The sequence below is a fragment of the Somniosus microcephalus genome, chromosome 2, assembly GCF_052327205.1.
Source record: "Somniosus microcephalus isolate GS21.2 chromosome 2, FLI_Smic_1.0, whole genome shotgun sequence".
NCBI classification, from domain to species: Eukaryota; Metazoa; Chordata; class Chondrichthyes; order Squaliformes; family Somniosidae; genus Somniosus; species Somniosus microcephalus.
This window is the reverse complement of record NC_140988.1, coordinates 14929874-14950131: the sequence shown is the minus strand read 5'-3', so window position 1 is coordinate 14950131 and position 20258 is coordinate 14929874. Positions and strand designations below refer to the sequence as shown.

The window sequence follows — 20258 nt, the reverse complement described above, 5'->3', positions numbered from 1 at the left end:
GTCTGGAAGGCGCTGTCTGAAAACGTGGTGGAAGCAGATTCAATAATAACTTTCAAAAGGGAATTGGAATTGAAGGGGAAAAATTTGCCAAGTAATATGGAAAGGGCCGGGGAGTGGGACTCACTGGATCGCTCTTTCAAAGAGCCGGCACAGGCATGTTGGGCCGAACGGCCTCCTTCTGTGCTGTATGATTCTATGTTGCAACTTTAAATTTCAGATAAAATTACTAATAGGTAACCGTGTGTACTGGGGATTTAATGTCTGACGTCCTTGAATTAAGTGGCCATTTTGTTCATGAGTATGTTAGCATTTACTGCATCATACTGTTTCAAAAATGAAACTTTTTTACTAAGGTTTAGCGTGATATTGGCTTCTTTTATTCTGTCACAGTACCTAAACAGTTCAAAGCGAGCCTCACTCAGAAGAACGTTCCTACTCCGTTTGATACAATTGTTGCTGAATCAGTGGTTTTCAGGCAGATGCCGCAGGCAGGAACCAAGCCAATCAATTCAAATAAATTATCTTGTGCGATTTGTTCATATATATTTTTGATTGTCAGCAATTTTTGAATTTAATGCAGTCTTTGAAATTCACTGTGCCCTGGTAACTTTTTGGAGATATTTATTAGCCTGTTGTGGCGGAGCCACCAAGGGTCTCAGAACAATTAGTAATAATCCCTTTAACTACAATGTAGTGCAGCCGCGGACTGCACCTTTAAACTGCCTGTTAACTGTACTGTATTGTGTTTTCCTGCACTCCATGTGATGACGTCATGACGCCAATCACGTGACCACCAGTGGCGCAAAGAACGCGATGACGTCATGCGTCAGCTTCCAGAATCTTCCAGTAGTCGTCGAGTGCCCAGCAAGCTGATTAGACCTGTGTACCGTTTCTCCTGTAGATTCCCTGTTAACTTCGTTGTTCATTAAAACCTGTTGATTTGATTCATCGAGTCGAATACCTTATTCAGATAGGAACTTCCATTCCTACACTGTCTCTTTTTTTAAATCGGGAGTCTATCTGGAGCCTTTAAAGAGATCTTGTTGGTCCAGATTAAGAACATAAGAAATGGGAGCAGGAGTAGGCTATACGGCCCCTCGAGCCTGCTCCGCCATTCAATAAGATCATGGCTGATCATCGACCTCATCTCCACTTTCCTGCACTATCCCCATATCCGTTGATTCCCTTGGTATTCAAAAATCTATCGATCTCTGCCTTGACTATACTCAACGATTCAGCATCTGCGGCCCTCTGGGGTAGAGAATGCCAAAGATTCACAACCCTCTGAGTGAAGAAATACCTCCTCATCTCAGTCCTAGATGGCCGACTCCTTACCCTGAGACTGTGAGCCCGTGTTCTAGACTCTCCAACGAGGGGAAACATCCTCCCAGCATCTAAGATTGCTTCCTCAGATGATGAGAAAAAAATAATGCAATGTGTGAAAAATTACTTAAATTACTTAAGCACAGCAGTTGCAAACTATTATTTTCTACTACCCTTAGGACCTAACTAAATATAAAATACTGTCATGTTATGCTGTGTTCCCGCAGTACTCACTTGTTCTTTTACAGTTTAATAGGTTTTTTTTGGTAGTTGAAGCCTCGGCCAAAGTATTTTGTTCAGCCTACTTCTGAACACTAGGAAAATCATGCGGCTAAAGCCAGTAGCTGAAATAAACTGAAGAAGGTTCTCTCTCTCATTCCCCCGGGCAAGCTGTGGATTTACCCTCGGTTTCTTGCAGGTGAAAGTGCAAATGAAGGTGGAGAGCTGGGGTTCACCTCGTTCAGTTTAAAAAAAAAATAAGTGAATAAATCCCAGTCGTGTAACACATGCCTTCAAAATGTTGAGGTGAAGGTCTCCTTTAATGAAGAGACTGGCCAGTTTATTTTCTGTTACCACCAGTACGAGATGCACTTTTGTTTCGTCCTGTCAACTCATTTGAGATATATTGAGATAGGGTGGTGGATACAGATCCAATAGTAGCCTTTAAAAGGGAATTGGATAAAGTACTTTGAAGGATTAAAAATTGCAGGGATATGGGGAAAGAGCCAGGAAGTGGCACTAACTGGGTTGTTCTTCAAAAGAGCCGGCACGGACTCGATGGGCCGAATGGCCTCCTTCTGTGCTGTACTATTCTATGATTCTATGACCCTTCAAGCAAGTTTGAAGAGATGGTGGAGACCCGTGCTACGATTGAGTTAAAGACATGGGCAAACATCAATACTGTACTGGAGAACGGAGGATAGGCAGATTGAGGTGAAATTCAACAGGTCAAGTCTGACGAGTGACCCTCTCCAGTTATTTTTTTTATATTCATTCACTGGATGTGGGCATCACTGGCAAGGCCAGCATTTATTGCCCATCCCTAATTGCCCTCGAGAAGGTGGTGGTGAGCCGCCGCCTTGAACCGCTGCAGTCCCGTGTGGTGAAGGTGCTCTCACAGTGCTGTTAGGGAGGGAGTTCCAGGATTTTGACCCAGCGACGATGAAGGAAGGGCCGATATATTTCCAAGTCAGGATGGTGTGTGACTTGACGGGGAACTTGGAGGTGGTGGTTGTTCCCATGCGCCTGCTGCCCTTGTCCTTCTAGGTGGTAGAGGTCGCGAGATTGGGAGGCGCTGTTGAAGAAGCCTTGGCGAGTTGCTGCTGTGCACCCTGTAGATGGTACACACTGCAGCCACGGTACGCCGGTGGTGGAGGGCGTGAATGTTTAAGGTGGGGGGATGGGGTGCCAATCAAGCGGGCTGCTTTGTCCTGGATGGTGCCGAGCTTCTTGAGTGTTGTTGGAAGAGTTTGCCAGTATAGTATGTTACTAGTGTTCAATCACAGGTTCTGCAACTGTTTTATGTATTATCATCATACCTGTCATATTTTAGGACTTTGATTTTTTAAATTGAGCTATTTTACTCTTTCTGCTTTGCTTTCCTATACTAAATGTATAATATGGCGCAGTATCATGTTACCCTGGGACTAAATTTACTGTAGTATTATGATATTATAAACTATACGTTTAATGTTCTGTGTAGTTACATTAATGCTTAGTGGTGACAGTGACCTGTTTACATTAATAAAAGAAAGACTTGCATTTATATAGTAGGCAACGCAGCAGCCAAATTGCGCACAGCAAGCTCCCACAAACAGCAATATGATAATAACCAGATAATCTGTTTTTAGATGATGTTGGTTGAGGGACAAATATTGGCCGGGACACCGGGGAGAACGCCCCTGCTCTTCTTCGAAATGGTGCCGTGGGGATCTTTTATGTCCACCTGAGAGAGCAGACGGGGCCTCGGTTTAAGGTCTCATCCGAAAGACGGCACCTCCGACAGTGCAGCACTGCACTGGAGTAGAACAATAATTATCATTATTTTTTGCACCTATGTTCACTTGACCTAGCAAAAGTTGCGAATGAAAGATTTCTATTGGGGCCTTTCATGACTTCAGGATGTCCCATAGCGCTTCACGGCTTGTTTTGAAGTACGTCACTGTTGCAATGTAATTTCAAATAATCAATAATTTCCTGAAAAGCTGTGAGCTGTCTATGACTGAGGCTGTGCCTGAGTACAGTGTATTGTAAAATACAAAAAGCAAGAATAACCTGTACTGTGTTGTGCATATCAATGCTGTGAGACTCTCGCACTGCAGGACCAGTACAATAAAATATTGTCTGCTGCCCTCTGCTGGCATTATTGTGCCCCGCAGGCTTACACCGTTTCTGCTTTTCGATGCCAGATTTAGCATTTGTTTTGAAATACAAAATATTGTAATGTGCCTAAACATCTTCTCGGTGTGGCTTTTTGAATCATCAGCAGCTTTTTTATCTTTAGTGGCATCAGGAGTATGGTACCGAGCACTGTTCCCTTTAACGGGCAGCGTGCTCCATTCAAAATTCCACGCAATGTGTGGTTTTTCCCTTTTTAAGGGCCCGTGAGCCGGTTGCGCGGACCTCCAGAGCACCGCGCAGCTTAAAAGGAACATTGGTGCCAAGTGGTGGAGGGATTCGCAGGCTGGTTGGCAGTCGGACAGGCCGTGACATATAGACGGGTTGGTCAGATGGGCAGAACAGTGGCAAATGGAATTTAACCCTGAAAAGTGTGAGTTGATGCATTTTGGGAGGACTAACAAGGCAAGGGAATACACAATGAATGGTAGGACCCTAGGATGGCCAGAGGATCAGAGGGACCTTGGTGTGCATGTACATAGATCCCTGAAGGCAGCAGAACAGGTAGATAAGATGGTTAAAAAGGCAAATGGGATACTTGCTTTCATTAGCCGAGGCATAGAATATAAGAGCAGGGAGGTTATGATGGCGCTGTACAAAACGCTGGTTAGGCCACAGCTGGAATACTGTGTGCAGTTCTGGTCGCCACACTATAGGAGGGATGTGATTGCATTGGAGAGGGTGCAGAGGAGATTCACCAGGATGTTACCTGGGCTGGAGTGTTTCAGCTATGAAGAGAGATTGGACAGGCTGGGGTTGTTTTCCTTAGAGCAGAGAAGGCTGAGGGGGGACCTGATTGAGGTGTACAAAATTATGAGGAGCATAGATAGGGTAGATAGAAAGGAACTTTTCCCCTTAGTAGAGGGGTCAATAACCAGGGGGCATAGTTTCAAGGTAAGGGGGAGGGGATTTGAGGAAAAACTTTTTCACCCAGAGGGTGGTTGGAATCTGGAACTCACTGCCTGAAAGGGTGGTAGAGGCAGGAACCCTCACAACATTCAAGAAGCATTTAGATGAGCACTTGAAACGCCATAGCATACCAGGCTACGGACCAAGTGCTGGAAAATGAGATTAGAATGGACAGAGCTTGATGGCCGGCGCGGACACGATGGGCCGAAGGGCCTCTTTCTGTGACTCTATGACATGAATTCTCCTCCCACGGCCGTAACCATCCTTATACCAGCCGATAGGGTGGTTAGTCTGGGAGGGTTCTCACAACCTGTTCAATGAGGGCCCCCCCCCGCCCCCACACCCACCAGACGAGTGCATCTCTGCCGGATGTCAACCCGGGATTCAGAGCCGGGGCTGTCTGGAGCAGGGTTTGAACCCTGAACCTGCTATCACTAATCCAAAGGCTCGCTCCAATAATACTGGGCAATTTTAACTATCCCAAGTTGAACGGGAATGAAAGTAACCTGTGCCGTCGAAATGGGCAATGCTTTTTAATCTGCATCCGGGCCTGCTTCCTGTTTCCATTCAAGGAAAGAAGCATTGCTTGATTCAGGATGAAATGAAGTGAGGCAAAAAAAAGTGTGGAGGGTAGAAGTAGTAACCACAACAAACTTCGGTTAAAGAACAGAAAAGTATAATGAAGAATCAAAGGTAAAGGTGCTGGACTGGAAGGTTAGCCAGATGATAAGAGATCTAGCCCAAATAACAGAAAAGTTAGTAAATAGACCGACGGATCAGCAGTGGAAAATCTTCAAATGCGAGATGGGTAGGATATGGAATAAATAAATTCCCGTAAGATGAAAAGGGGCTGCATCAATGGATAAAGTTCTGCGGATAAATACATTGAAACTAAACTGAAACTTAAAAGGGAAGAATATGATAAAAGTAGGGCAAATACTGAAGATAATGGCCAGGTCGATTGGGAGAAATTGACTCCAGTGCTGATGGCGCATGGTTTGCTGCATTTGCCCGATAGAGGCGGGTGTCCGTGATGAGTGGAGACGGTGTAAGTGGTGGGCAGTGTACCAGCAAATTCCGGTATTATAAATTTTGCCCCGCAAGTCATGTCTTCACGCAGGTTTTGCTGGGTTGCAAACCAATGGATGCAAAGTTATTGGTGACACCTCTAGACCAAAAGGTATGGTACAGGAAACTCTGTTAACCGGCAAAATTCAGGAGTAGGTTCAGGTAAGTTTTACTTCATATTAGTGGCAGTTCCTGGATCTGTGGCTGTGTAACTGGGGTTCGTGCACTTGTTGCTAAGCAACAGGGACGCTTGGTCTGCGGCCGGAGTTCCTGCACATGTTGCTAAGCAACAGGGAAGCCTGGATTCGTTGCTGTGTACGGAGCTCTCGTACCTTTTAACTATACCTCTCTGTAATCCGGACTTTTTGATAAACCGGCACCACGCCGGTCCTGTTGGTGCCGGATAATAGAGTTTCCTGTAACTGGGGTGCTGGACCGGAGATCTAATTGTACCTTAACATTATTTCCTGAATAACGCTGTTTTTCTTCTACGACCCAGGTTGACAGTCCTACGGTTTGACACAGTCTGTTGGGTTGAGAGACTGTGCTGATGGGGGACACGGGATCTCGGCGCTCCACTCTGGTCTCCAGGCTGCCGATTTTCAGGCGAAGCACTTCAAAGAGACGCGATTCCCTGCCGTCCTCGCCGTCGTCTGCCACCAATGGGGTTCACACTTCCTCTCCGTCCAGCACCAACTCCAGCTCCAGCAGTGCGGGCAAGCGCCGGAGCATCTTCCGCACTCCCTCCATTGGCTTCCACAGCAAGAAGACCCATCAGCATCGAGCGGAGGGCCGCGACTCCAACTTGAATCTCTCCAACGGAGTTCAGTCCCTGGAAAGTTCAAGTCAGAAGGAGAACATTGAAGAGAGCGTCAGGACGAAAAGTCGGCATACGTTTGGGCTAAGTGTTCCGCGCGGCAAAAAGATCACCAGATCGGTGACGGAGGACTTTGAAAAGGGGAAAGACCTGTCCAGCAACAAAAACGTTTTCATGAATTGCCTCAGTTCGGGGAGGTCCAGCGTCGATGAGGGGGATGATTCCGGCTTTCCAGATGACTACAGCAAGCGTTCCGCCAAGCACTCCAGCAGGAAGCTGCTTCCCAAATCCTTCTCCACGCACTACAAGCTCTCGAAACACGTGGCCACACGGTGCCAGTCAACAATCGCAGCAGACCAGCCCAACGTCTCGCCAGAGGCCAACAAGGCCACGTTAAGGGGGCCCGTAATCGAAGAATCCTCAAAGTATCTGCAAGTTGAGAACACAGAAGGTTCGCTGCACTCGCCTCTACTTTCCAGCGACAACACCACAATACTAACCCCATCTGAATTTGTGCCAATATCAGCGGAGTCGGTCTCCGAGGCTGATAAAGAATTTGTGGTCTACAACTCTGCTGAAACTGTTCTGAACACCATTGAGCTTGACGCTGCTGCCACTACTACCTCTGTGAACTCTCTCAGCCTTGCTGCTAAAATCTTGACATATGCTGAATGCAGTCTTCTGAAAGAGACTGCTCTGCTTTCTGACGTGGAGATCCCTGAAACCCAATCTCATCCTACCCAACTAGCAACGCCTCAAACTGAAGAAAGTCCACAGATACTTGACTGCCTGGAAACTAAGGAGACCTGTGAAGGCGACACCCAGCTAAGGCTGCCCAAACCCATCACTGAGGAAGTTTCTTCTGTAACACATGATCAGTCGTCAACCCAAAATGGCCTGGAAGTGACGAGTCTCTCCACTGAGAAGGCGTACAAGTTAACGAGCACAAACTCTGTCCCTATGATTAAACCTCAAGAGCAGTGCCATGGAACATCTCATTCAACAGGTATGAACAGCTCCTGGTCCGGGAATGCCTCAGATTTGAAATTCTCATCATTGTTTTTAAATTTCTCCGTGAGCTTGCCCCTCCCTATCTCTGTAAACTCCTCCCGCCCCACAACCCCCCCCGCCCCGCGATATCTGCGCTCATCCAATTCTGGCCTCTTGTGCATCCTCCATTTTAATCACTCACACCATTGGCAGCAATGCCTTCTGTTACCAAGGCCCTAAGCTATGGAATTCCCTCCCTAAACCTCTCTGCCTCTCTACCTCTTTCTCCTCCTTTAAGGCGCTCCTTAAAACCATACTGACATGAATCTTGCCATTCATGTGGAAATGACTTATGAAATAATACTGGGTGGCCTGCTGGTGGCGCTGTCCAGGGAGAGTATAAATACTCGGGCATGGGCCCAGCTTGCTCAGGACATTCTTTTACAGGAACTAGTGAAGGACACAACTAGATCTCCATGTTGAAAAACAGTTGATTAAAGCTTTGTTTAATACTCAGACCAAGTGCCCAGTAGTTTTCTTACGTCACATACCTCTTTGACCAAACTTTTGGTCACCTGTCCTAATATCCCCTTATGTGGCTTGGTGTCAAATTTTGTTTGCTAACATTCCTGTGAAGCGCCTTGGTACTTTATACTACATTAAAGGCGCTATATAAATGCTAGTTTTTGTTGTCAAAGCTTCAAGCTATATTTTTCTTTTGTCCAACAGGAGCTGCAGTGAAATTGGTCCAATTCAAGCTTATTAATTGTTTAATACAGGCTAATAAACGATTACAGTGCCACAGTCTGGCTGAATAGTTCAGCTTTAACATGGACTAAAGGGCATCCACGACAGTGCGATGTAATGTTTTAGTCTCAGTTTTGATATACCAAAGTTTCCAGTGAATAATGGATATTATGAAGCCATTTAAGGGTAATCACTTCAGCCAAGGGTGTTGCGATCACATGCTATACCACAGGAGGGAAGCTTTAGAGATAGTCAACCATCCATCATTTGAATCCTAAGATTAGATTGCAGCCTTGAAATCTCCCCAGTATATCATTTAATTTTTATAACTGATTTCTGAGAGAGCGAAACCATTAATGCGATGGTGAAGATTGATATTTTGTTTGTGTTGCTGGTAGAGGATATTGCTCTCTGGTATAGACTTTGTGGGCAGTTTGATTGAGTTTTCGTACTGGCAATGGGTGAAGGATCCTGTAATGGTTTCGGTCAGCAAGAAAGGATTCGCCTCAACTACTTGCATTTACTGAGGGACGCACAGACTAAAATTGTCTTCGATAAAGTTTGCAGAAAAGTGCTGACTCGTCTTGGAGTAGCTGGTGTTCACATGGAATCTTTACCAAAGAAAGACTTGCATTGATATAGCACCTTACACAATCCCAAAGTGCTTTACAGCCAATGAAGTATTTCTGAAGTGCAGTCACTGTTGTAATGTAGGAAACGCAGCAGCCAATTTGCACGCAGCAAGGCCCCACTAACAGCAATGTGATAATGACCAGATAATCTGGTTTTTTTCAGTTGATGTTAATTGAGGGCTAAGTATTGGCCAGGACACTGGGGATAACTCCCCTGCTCTTCTTCGAAATAGTGCCATGGGATCTTTCATATCCACCTGAGAGAAGAGATGGGGCCTCAGTTTAATGTCTCATCTGAAAGACAGCACCTCCGACAGGGCAGCACTCCCTCAGCGCTGCACTGGGAGTGTCAGCCTAGATTTTTGTGCTCGAGTCTCTGGAGTGGGACTTGAACCCACCACCTTCTGCCTCAGAGGCGAGGGTGCTGCCCACTGAGCCACAGCTGACTCACCTGAAAACAACTGTGATGTTCCTGCTGCAAATTTGTTTACGAATCATTTGCAGCTAATTCCATCTAAATCTATGATCAATAGATATGGTACATTTTTAATATTAACCACTAAATTAATTCATGTCTTTGTAGCTATTTAAAGTAGGTTTTAGTATTATTAGATTTGTGAGCTGCAAATGGAATTAAATTGTTTAATGGAATATGTATTTCATTTTCCTGATATCTTTCTTGCATGCTTAAGAATAACAACATTCACCAGCTGAAAGGGCATTAAAAAAAAAGATTACTAGTTGATTTTCCCATGGCGTTGTGCACAGGGTGGCGGGGGGGGTGGGGTGAGGAGGGTGGAGGCGACGGTGGGGGGCATCATTTTAACTCTGAACGAAGAAGCTGGGGTTGTTGTCCTTAGAGCAGAGAAGGTTAAGGGGAGATTTAATAGAGGTATTCAAAATCATGAGGGGTTTTGATCGAGTAGATAGGGAGAAACTGCTTCCACGATCGATAACCAGAGGACACAGATTTTAGATAATTGGCAAAAAAGCTAGGGCGAGAGGAGGAGAATTATTTTTACACAGCGAGTTGTTGTGATCTGGAATGCGTTGCCTGAAAGGGCGGTGGAAGCAGATTCAATAATAACTTTCAAAAGGGAATTGGATAAATACTTGAAAACAAAATATATGCAGGGCCATGGGGAAAGAGCAGGGAGTGGGACTAATTGGATAGTTCTTTCGAAGAATCGGCACAGGCACGATGGGTCGAATGACCTCCTTCTGTGCTGATTGATTCTGTGGTGTCAAATGGGTGCTGTCAAATTAGCCGCCCATTGTACACTACACCAGATTGTCCTTTGCATTGATGTCAGCGGAAGGGAAGTAACGCACCTCCTAGGCCTTCTCTAATTCTGCAGGTCACCTGGCCATTAAGAGTGATCAAGAACAGGTCTTACTCTGATAATCCACCCCCCCACACCCGCCCCTTCCCCGGCCGCGCACACTATTTCCCTACCTGACATGTGTTGGGTTCTTAGCTTAGTACCTTCCATTGACTACCTCGTCAGCTTACCGGATGGGGAGCTGCCGAAATGAACCATCATGCTTTTCATGGAGTACCGTGTTATGGTAAACTGGAAAGAAAGACTTGCATTTATATAGCGCCTTTCATGACCCAAAGCGCTTTACAGCCAACGAAGTACTTTTTGGAGTGTAGTCACTGTTGTAATGTAGGAAACGTGGCAGCCAATTTGCGCACAGCAAGCTCCCCACAAACAGCAATGTGATAATGACCAGATCATCGGTTGCAGTGATGTTGAGAGTGATGTTGGCTAGGCTGCTGGAAAAAAAAATTTTGTTAATGAAGTGTTGTCCTATGTGTGCAATAATACAACTGAAATGTCTACATTAATTTTAATGGATGGAAACCATGGGGGCGATTTTTTCATTGGAGGTAAGATGGAGGCAGGTTTCAGTTTGGGTGGGTTTGAAACCCGCCTCCACTGATGGTTTTCAAAAATTTGCGATTTTCCCATGATTGGCCACTTGATTTCAGAGGGGTGGGATGCCCTTGATCAATTAGTGTTTTCGAACCGAAACTCGCCTCTGCTGACATCACTTTTCCAGAATGATTTAATGGTTTCTTGCTGCCTTGGCTCACTCCACAGCATTTCTGCCTATGCTGCACCACCTGCAACATATTCTGAGAAACCACAATGTCCAATTCCAAGTTAAGGGCCTCCCCGAGGCTCTCGGATGAGGCGCTGCAAATGTTGTTTGAGGCGGTGACAGCTAGCATGGAGGTACTCTTCCACTCATCTGGGAGGAAGAGGCCTGCCAAAGAAACCAAGGCTGTGTGGGTACAGCTGGCGAGGGAAATAACCTCCAGATCTGTGTGCAGATTGGGAGAATGTTTATGTGTATTGATGAAATGCCATCCCTGTTGGAAAGCATTAAAATGATTTGAAGCCAAAATGTTGGCATTATGGAAGCTGTTCTTTTGCCTTAGGCAGCTCCACATTGCGGGCTCCGCCACACTTGCGTTGTCAGGTTGGTGGCCTGAGTGAAAGGAGGCCAGAGAGTCATGTCCATTGTCAACGATGTCCTAGGATGGAGCCAAGGACATGTGCCAACTTGGGCAACCTATGCAAATCTGGCCATGATAAGTTCATCCCGGGCAGCCATGTGCTCGCGTGCTGCCGCTGGTCGATACACCGGCACGCTGACCTCCTCCTCCTCCTCCTCCTCCTCCTCAGCCTCCTCCTCCTCATCAACTGAGAAGGGCTGGAACTGAGCCGCTTGTTCATCAGGAAGCTGCAAGCCACGACGCTGTGCGATGTTGTGCAGTGCACAGCAGACCACGACCATTCTGGAGACCCTGTATGGTGTATACTGCAGGGCTCCACCTGATCGGTCAAGGCAACGAAAGCGCATCTTCAGCAATCCAATGGTTTGCTCGATGATGGACCTGGTCGAAGTGTGGCTGGCGTTGTAGAGCTCTTGAGCCTCGTTAGCTGGCCTCCTGATCGGCGTCATTAGCCAGTTTTTCAGTGGGTAGCCTTTGTCACCAAGGAGCCATCCATTAAGTTGGTTTGGTGGATTAAAAAGTGGAGGAACACTAGAGTGCTGCAGGATGAAAGAGTCATGGCAGCTACAGAACTTGGCGCAAACATGCAAGAAGTCCTTCTTGTGGTTACACACCGGCTGTACTTTGAGGGAGAGGAAGCCCTTTCAGTTGACAAAGATAGTTGGGTTGTGATGGGGTGCCCCAAGGGCCACATGTGTGCAGTCTATGATGCCCTGCACTATTGGCATGCCCTGCACTATTGGCATGCCTGCCATATTTGCAAAGCCAACCAAACGGGTGGTTACACTTGCTTGATCCCTTGAGAACTGGATGTAATTGTGGGCCTTAGCAAAAAGGGTATCGGTAACCTGCGTGATACAACTGTGGACGGCCGACTGGGAGATGCCGCTGATGTCTGCTGATGATCCCTGGAAGGTGCCTGAGGCAAAGAAGTTGAGTGCGGTGGTGACTTTGACAGCCACTGGTACGGGATGTCCACCCGTTCCTCTGGGCACCAGGTCTTGCTGCAGCAGGCCGCAGATCTCTTGGACAACCTCCCGCGAAAGTCTCAGCCTCCTTTGGCACTGCTGCCCACTCATGTTGAGGTAGCTCATCCTTTGTCGGTAAACCCTCTGTCGGGGGTATCTCCTGCGGCGCGATGCCTCGATGCGCTAGTGCCTTCTGTCCTGTGCAGCATCAGGTGGCTGAGCAGGAGGTTGGGGCTCCTGCTGATGTTGCTTCTGAGCTGTCTGAGCAGGAGGTTGGGGCTGCCTGGGCCTGGTTCTGCTGCTGCCGTCGATGCTCCTCATCCTCATCTGAGGCCCATGCAGAAAGAAAGTGAATGGTTCCCATGCTGCTTCCAGATGCCTCCTTTGGGGAAGCGCTCATTGCAAGCGGGGAGAGGGTCTTTCAAGGAGGTCCCACAGTTGACAGATTCAAGCTGCAGCACCTCCGACTTCGGAAGGCCTTCTAAAAGTGCGCAGAGACCTTTTAAAACCAAGGTGTGGCACCTGCAAGCAATCCTTGATGCACTAAACGATGTCTTGTTGGACCTGCAGCTGTGAGGAGGCCACCCACGAGTTAACCCGCCAGGTTTACCTGGCATGGTTCAGGAGGTGCATGGATCACGCCGAAATGCTCGAAAAATCACGAGGGCCTCTCAAAATAGGCTTAGAGAGGCCCTTAACGAGCATTTAATCATAATAAGTATTGCTATGGCCAGCTGGAGGCGGGACCGTTTCCTGATATCCAAAACTGGCACCGGAAAATCCCGCGGAGGCGGGTTGGAGGCAGATTCCGAACCCGCCCTCATGGAATCTGATTTTCCCGCCTCCAAACCCGTGGCCTCCGACATCAGAAAATCGCCCCCCATGTGTTGCATGCCTAGGATACCACCCAAGTTTCAACACCACCCCTCAAAGTAGCATTCCCTATGAGTGCAACTTAATAATAATTCAACTTTATTGTCATTGTACAATGCACAAGTACATGAACAACGAAATGTGATCTTGCAAGCTCCCATGAGTCCAGTACAAATAACATTAACATTAAACGTAAATAGCACCGTCCTGGGAGAAGCAAAGCCGCTGCGTCTGTGCGCGCCGCCATTCCATTTCCACCATTCCTCTTGTCCGACAAATCTAATGTTATTGATCAAAGGGCTAGGGCAATAAATAAGGATAATATTATTCCTTCCAAGCAGAGTAAGGCGGATAAAAGGTGTGATTGGTTGAATGCGAGGCCTATTAAACCTAAAATAAATGCTGAGCTAAAACTAAAATAGATAGGGGACATAAGGTATTTATGGATTTTCACCATAATTTACTAAGCCGAAATTAGTGGTCTTGTTTTGGACTAAACACCTTGTTTACTCTGCTCATTCAAGACCGCCTTGAAGTCATTCATAAATAAGACCCAAGGTTAATAAAATAATAATACTTGTTGCTCATAGTAATGAGGTGAGAGGTGTTAGTAGTTGATCCCCTCATGGAAGGGGTAGGAGGAGGGCAATTTCTAGATCAAATAAGAGGAATAAAATTGCTACAATCTTCAGCCCAACGCCCGGGCCTGCCCACCAACCACCAAACTTGGGGGGTATCCTGGGCATGCAACACATGGGCAATGTTTTAGAGATGAAAGAAAGTGTTTTCGTGACGGATTGAAAGTGGCAAGTTAGATCTGAAATTGGCGCAGTGGGAGGAAGCAAAGGGTTATGGTCAATGGATGTTTTCAGTGGGGATCCGCAGGGCCCAGTACTAGGTCCCTTGCTTTTTGTGGTATATATCAGTGATCTAGATTTCAATGCAGGGGGCACGATTAAGAAGTTTGCAGATGCTACAAAAATTGGCCATGTGGTTGATAATGAAGAAGAAAGCTGTAGACTGCAGGAAGATATCAATGGACTGGTCAGGTGGGCAGAAAAGTGGCAAATGGAATTCAGTCTGGAGAAGTGTGAGGTAATGCATTTGGGGAGGGCGAACAAGGCAAGGGAATACACAACAAATGGTAGGACACTGAGTAGTGTAGAGGAACAGAGGGACCTTGGAGTGCATGTCCACAGACCCCTGAAGGTAGCAGGACAGGTAGGTAAGGTGGTTAAGAAGACATACGGGATACTTGCCTTTATTAGCCGAGGCATAGAATATAAGAGCAGGGAGGTTATGCTTGAACTGTATAAAACACTAGTTAGGCCTCAGCTAGAGTACTGTGCACCGTTCTGGTCATCACATCACAGGGAAGATGTGATTGCACTAGAGAGGGTACAGAGGAGATTTACGAGGATGTTGCCAGGACTGGAGAATTTTAGCTATGAGGAAAGATTGGATCGGCTGAGGTTGTTTTTTTTGGAACAGAGGAGATTGAGGGGAGACTTGATTGAGATGTATAAAATTATGAGGGGCCTCGATAGAGTGGATAGGAAGGACCTATTTCCCTTAGCAGAGGGGTCAATAACCAGGGGGCATAGAATTAAAATAATTGGTGGAAGGATTAGAGGGGAGTTGAGGAGAAGTTTTTTCGCCCAGAGGGCGGTGGGGGTCTGGAACTCACTGCCTGAAAGGGTGGTAGAGGCAGAAACCCTCATCACATTTAAAAAGTACTTGGATATGCACTTGAAGTGCCGTAACCTACAGGGCTACGGACCAAGTGCTGGAAAGTGGGATTAGGCTGGATAGCTTTTTTTTTTGGCTGTCACAGACACGCTGGATGAAATGGCCTCCTTCTGTGCCGTAAATTTCTACGATTCTATGATGCTATGGTTGAACTCCCGATTGTATTGGACATCAAAGCTCCATAACTCAGGATTTAGTCTGAGCCAGGGAGGTGGATGGTGTCAGTGATGGAAGTGTCATATTGGTAGTTGGGGAGACTGGCAACAGCCCTGGGGGTTAATGGTGGAGGCAGATTGGTGGAGTGAAATATGAGCATATCGGTGAACGCTGACCCCAGGCATATCGGTGAACGCTGACCCCAGGCATATCGGTGAACGCTGACCCCAGGCATATCGGTGAACGCTGACCCCAGGCATATCGGTAAACGCTGACCCCAGGCATATCGGTGAACGCTGACCCCAGGCATATCGGTGAACGCTGACCCCAGGCATATCGGTGAACGCTGACCCCAGGCATATCGGTCAACGCTGACCCCAGGCATATCGGTGAACGCTGACCCCAGGCATATCGGTGAACGCTGACCCCAGGCATATCGGTGAACGCTGACCCCAGGCATATCGGTGAACACTGACCCCAGGCTTTTGAACGATTTTGCAGAGGGGCCAACGATGGAAGAGTGAGGTACCCGAGAGTTGACTGTGTGGACATGAGAGGACAAGACATTGGAGGTGAAGCAGGGTTTATGATGAGGCAGATCGGAGGAGCACCACAAGGGAGCAGTGCCATGCAGATGGACTGTGGCGGAGAGTCGCTTGATGGTGCCGGAGGAAGGAGCGAGCTCGAGGCACACATGAGGAGTGACGACGAGTTTTGGTCATGGAGACTGTGACCAAGACAGGCTTGGCGTTTCAGACGGGCTGGCAGCCTGATTGGATAGATTCAAGCTAGCAGTAGCAGGAGTGCACTTGTAAGGTCGGCTTTAGAGAGAGTGGGAGGTTGGACGGTGTGGCAGCACTTGGGGAGAATGGAGAACTTGAGAGTAACTGTTTTTAAACCACTGCTGCCACAATTTTGAGGTACAAGTTGTAATGTTAAAGCATATTCCCAGTTGCTGTCGTAAGGTGCAGGAGAAGTCTTGCCTTCAAAATATAATTTTGCTTGGGTGTCAACTTTTTCTCATCTAATAATTGCAGGTCATGACTTCGTTTTCCTCAGGCAGAATTTTTGGTTCTGTTGTATCTATGCTTTAATACGTTCAATCAAGCATGTAGATACGTCGAATTAAATCAGAGTCAGGCAGACAGGCTTATAACTACAATCTTCTCTTTATTCAGTAAAATGGCTGACTGCTGCTTTCCCGGGTAATTTCCATAATGCAAAGCACATTACATTACCATATTAACTGGTGTTAAACTCGCACATTACATTACCGTATTGACTGGTGTCAAACTCGCAATCAATACACGACATCCCCCTTTTCCTTGGAAACAAACTTGCAGTTTACAAACAGTTGCTTACAATAACACTGCATAACTTATTTGATTTCTAAACTTTTTACAAACTTGTGTCTTACCACACAACTAAATAATTCCCAGGTTTAAACATTTAACATCACCCATGCAGTTATCACACAGTTTATGTTGTGACATAATCAGACAGTTTTCTTTTAACCCTTTGAGGTCTGGCTGTATTGGGTATGTCTGACATGTTGGTGTCAGTGGGTATTGCCTGTGTCACAGTGGTATGTGTGTCAGGGTCTACTATAGTGTCCTCAGTCCCTTGTGTTTCCTCCTGCTCATGGAGTGTCTCCTTTGGTCCATTGGTTCTGTATTTCTTCACAAACGTAGTGTTTCTCGAGTAGCGTGCTCTGTCTGGAGATTCTACTACTAATTGACTCCCTGTTTTACTCAAAACTTTGTGCGGTGTGGCATTAAAAGGAGTGGTAAACTTGTCCACTTTGTCCTGCCGCACCAGCACTGTGTCGCCAACTTCCACCTCTGAATATTGTGTTCTCCGCTGTTCATCTGCGTATAGTTTGGACTTGCCTTTTGGTCTGCGTCCCGGTCACGTACTTCCATATCTGCGCGCGACTCTGTGATGTCTGGCAGCTTTCCTCTCATTTTCCGTTTAAAGAGCATCTCTGCCGGGCTCTTTCCTGTCGTGGCATGATCAATGCTCCTGTACACAGTCACATATTTTCTAAGTTCACGTTTCCAATCTAGTCCTTCTGACTGAGCAATTCTGATTCTCTTCATCAGTGATGCATTCTGGCGCTCGACTTCTCCGTTAGCCTGAGCCCATTTTGCCGTCATTTTCAGGTGTTTGATCCCGTTGTTTTCACAATATTCTTTGAATAATTCAGATCTGAATTGGGGACCATTATCAGATTTGCAGGTGATTGGCAAACCATGACGGCTGAAGATTGACTCTAAACTATCAATAACCTTCTCTGTTGTTGTGGAGGTCATGATGTCATATTCATAGCGACTATAATAATCAACTACCACAAGAATGGAATGGTTGGATGGCAAGGGTCCCAGTAAGTCTATAGCTACATCCTGCCAGGGGCCCTCCGGTAATGGTGTTGGTCTCAACAGTTCAGGTGGGTCGGGTCTGGCTACTATCTGACAGCCGTGGCACGCTTTACAGTGTTTTTCAGCTGCCTTGTCCATGCCAGGCCACCAAACCTTGGCTCTGAGATGTTGCGTTGTTCCAACTATTCCCAAGTGTCCTTCATGTGCTAACACCAGGGCTTGTGCGTGTAACACTGTGGGTAGCACGATGCGTGTTCCCCGAAGAACTAGGTACCTCACTACGCACAGCTCGTTTGCAATTGCTGCATAAGCTTTACAGTTCTCAAAATGTCCGTTTGTGATTGCCTTCCGTACCTCAATCAGCTCTGGGTCGGTAGCAGAGGCTTCCTCCACCTCTCTAGTAGTGAGTGCTTTTGGTGTCGCACTCACAGCTACAAATCTCACGTATTCATCTGAGCCATGAGAATGTCTCCTGTTTTGCTGTCTCCCCCAGCAATTGTGACAGTGGGTCTGCAATGTTTTGCTTGCCTGGAATGTGTATCATCTTAAAATCGTACGGCTGTAATCTAAGTACCCATCTCTCTATACGGGCACAGGGTTTAGAGTGTGGGCCGTATATCACTTGTAATGGCTTATGGTCAGTTACCAAGTTAAATTTTTGGCCATACATATATGGATGCAGCCTCTCACAAGCCCATACAAGAACTAAGGCCTCTCTCTCTCTCTGTTTGAGAGTATTTCCTCTCACAGTCTGTTAAACTACGACTTACATAGCATATTGGCACCTCTTGTCCCTGTTGGTCCTGAACTAGTACTGTGCCTAAACCTACAGGACTGGCATCTGCTATCACCTTGGTTGGTGCGTCCTTATCAAAATATGCTGAAGTGCCGGCTCTGGCCAACTCTTCCTTGAGTGCACTGAATGACTGTCTCTGTTGTGATCCAAATTTAAATGGTGTGTCTTTTCTCATCAGGTGTCGCAGTGGCTCTGATAGCATTGCAAACTGCGGGATGAATCTGCTACTGTACCCAACGAGTCCCAAGAAACTCCTCACCTCTGTAGCATTCTCTGGTTCCTGAGCTTCTGCCACTGCTTGCACTCTCTCTGCTGTTGGTCCGATGCCCTTTTCAGACAACAGGATTCCCATGAAAATCAATCGGTCCATGTTGAATTGGCACCTCTGAGTTTAGTGTCAGTCCACTTTCCATTAGTCTGGTCATGACAGCGTGCAGGCGTCTGTCGTGCGTTTCCTGGTCGTGTGCATGCACTATGATGTCGTCTGAGATGTTTTCAACACCCTCTATTCCAGCTAAGACATTAGCTATCTCGTGCTGATATTGCTCACTAGCTGAAGATACACCGAATATCAGCCTCTTGTACCTGTATACTCCGTTATGTACTGCAAACGTTGTGAACTCTCGTGACTCAGGGGTCAGTCCTAGCTGGTGATAACCCCATTTCAGGTCTAGCTTACTAAACACCGTCGAGCCGTTCATACCTTGGAGTATCTCATCAACGGTGGGGATTGGATATCGTTCCCTCACTATTGCCTTGTTTGCTCGTCTCATGTCTAGGCATAACCTTACATCCTTATCCGCTTTTGGTACAATAACCACAGGATTTACCCATGGGGTGGGACCAGTTACAGGTTCGATAATGTCCATGTCCCTCAATTGTTTTATTTTGGCCTCTACTGCCCCCCTTAATTTGAATGGTATACGCCTGAGTGGCTGGGCCACAGGCTTCACTTGTGGGTCGATATACAAACTAATCTGTTTTGTGTTCAGCCTTCCTACTCCCTGGAACACCTTTGGATACCGCTGTTCTAGTAGCTGTCTTACATCTACCACAGCTGAGACATCTGTGCCTATTTTTAAAACTCCCAGTTTCATGGCTGTCTCCCTTCCTAGCAACGGCTCTCCATGGCCTTTAACCACAATGAACTCCGCCTGCTCAGTTCTCTTACCTATTGTAATCCCACATGTGAATACACCTTTAACTGACAGTGGTCAGCTAGAAGCATAAGAGAATAACTTTCTCTCTGTCTTAGGGACATGTGACTGACACTTAATGTGTTCTGACTTTAATCCTTTCCATGTATTCTCATCTATCACATTATTAGTTGCACCCGAATCAATTAACATTCTCAGGTTTACTCCCCCCACACAAAAGGTAAGTCTCTCTGTCACGTTATTTCCAGTAACAGCAAATGCACAGTTATTTTGTTCCTCTACATTGTTCACACTGAGTTTCTTTGTACCCTTTGTGCGACATACTTTGGAGAAATGATCCTTTCCCTTGCACTTATGACACGTCTGTCCGCGTGCTGGGCATTTCGGATCTCTGCCCATGTGGTCTGTGTGTCCACATCTGTAACATTTCCTTTCCTTCCTATCGCCATTTCCCTTTGGTTTCTCTGTCGAGCTTTTCACATAATACCCTCTTTTCTGTGTAACACGACGAACAGTATCTGTCTCCGCCTTCTCTGTACATGACATGGCTGACATCTGCTCCTCGACGTTTTCACACCGTGAGGCCAATTGTAACGCGCGGGTGAGCGTTAGATCATACCCTTCCTCTAGCAATTTCCTCCGCACATAGGCTGACGTGCACCTACTCAGGATAGCGTCTCTTATTTGATTATCTGCATCCCCCCCAAAAGCACAGTCTTTAGCAGCCTGCCGCAAGCGAGTAGCAAATTGTTGCACAGTCTCACCTGTCTT

General features: G+C 46.6%; 1 protein-coding gene across 1 annotated transcript in view; it reads left to right on the top strand.

Annotated features, from left to right (window-relative positions):
* Positions 1-20258, top strand: part of ccser1 (coiled-coil serine-rich protein 1) — a 1261432-nt gene that overhangs the window by 216425 nt on the left and 1024749 nt on the right. The window contains exon 2 of the mRNA XM_086006589.1: positions 6197-7520. Within this exon, the coding sequence (XP_085862715.1) occupies positions 6248-7520 (1273 nt within the window). The 5' untranslated portion in view covers positions 6197-6247. The remainder of the gene's footprint in view (positions 1-6196; positions 7521-20258) is intronic.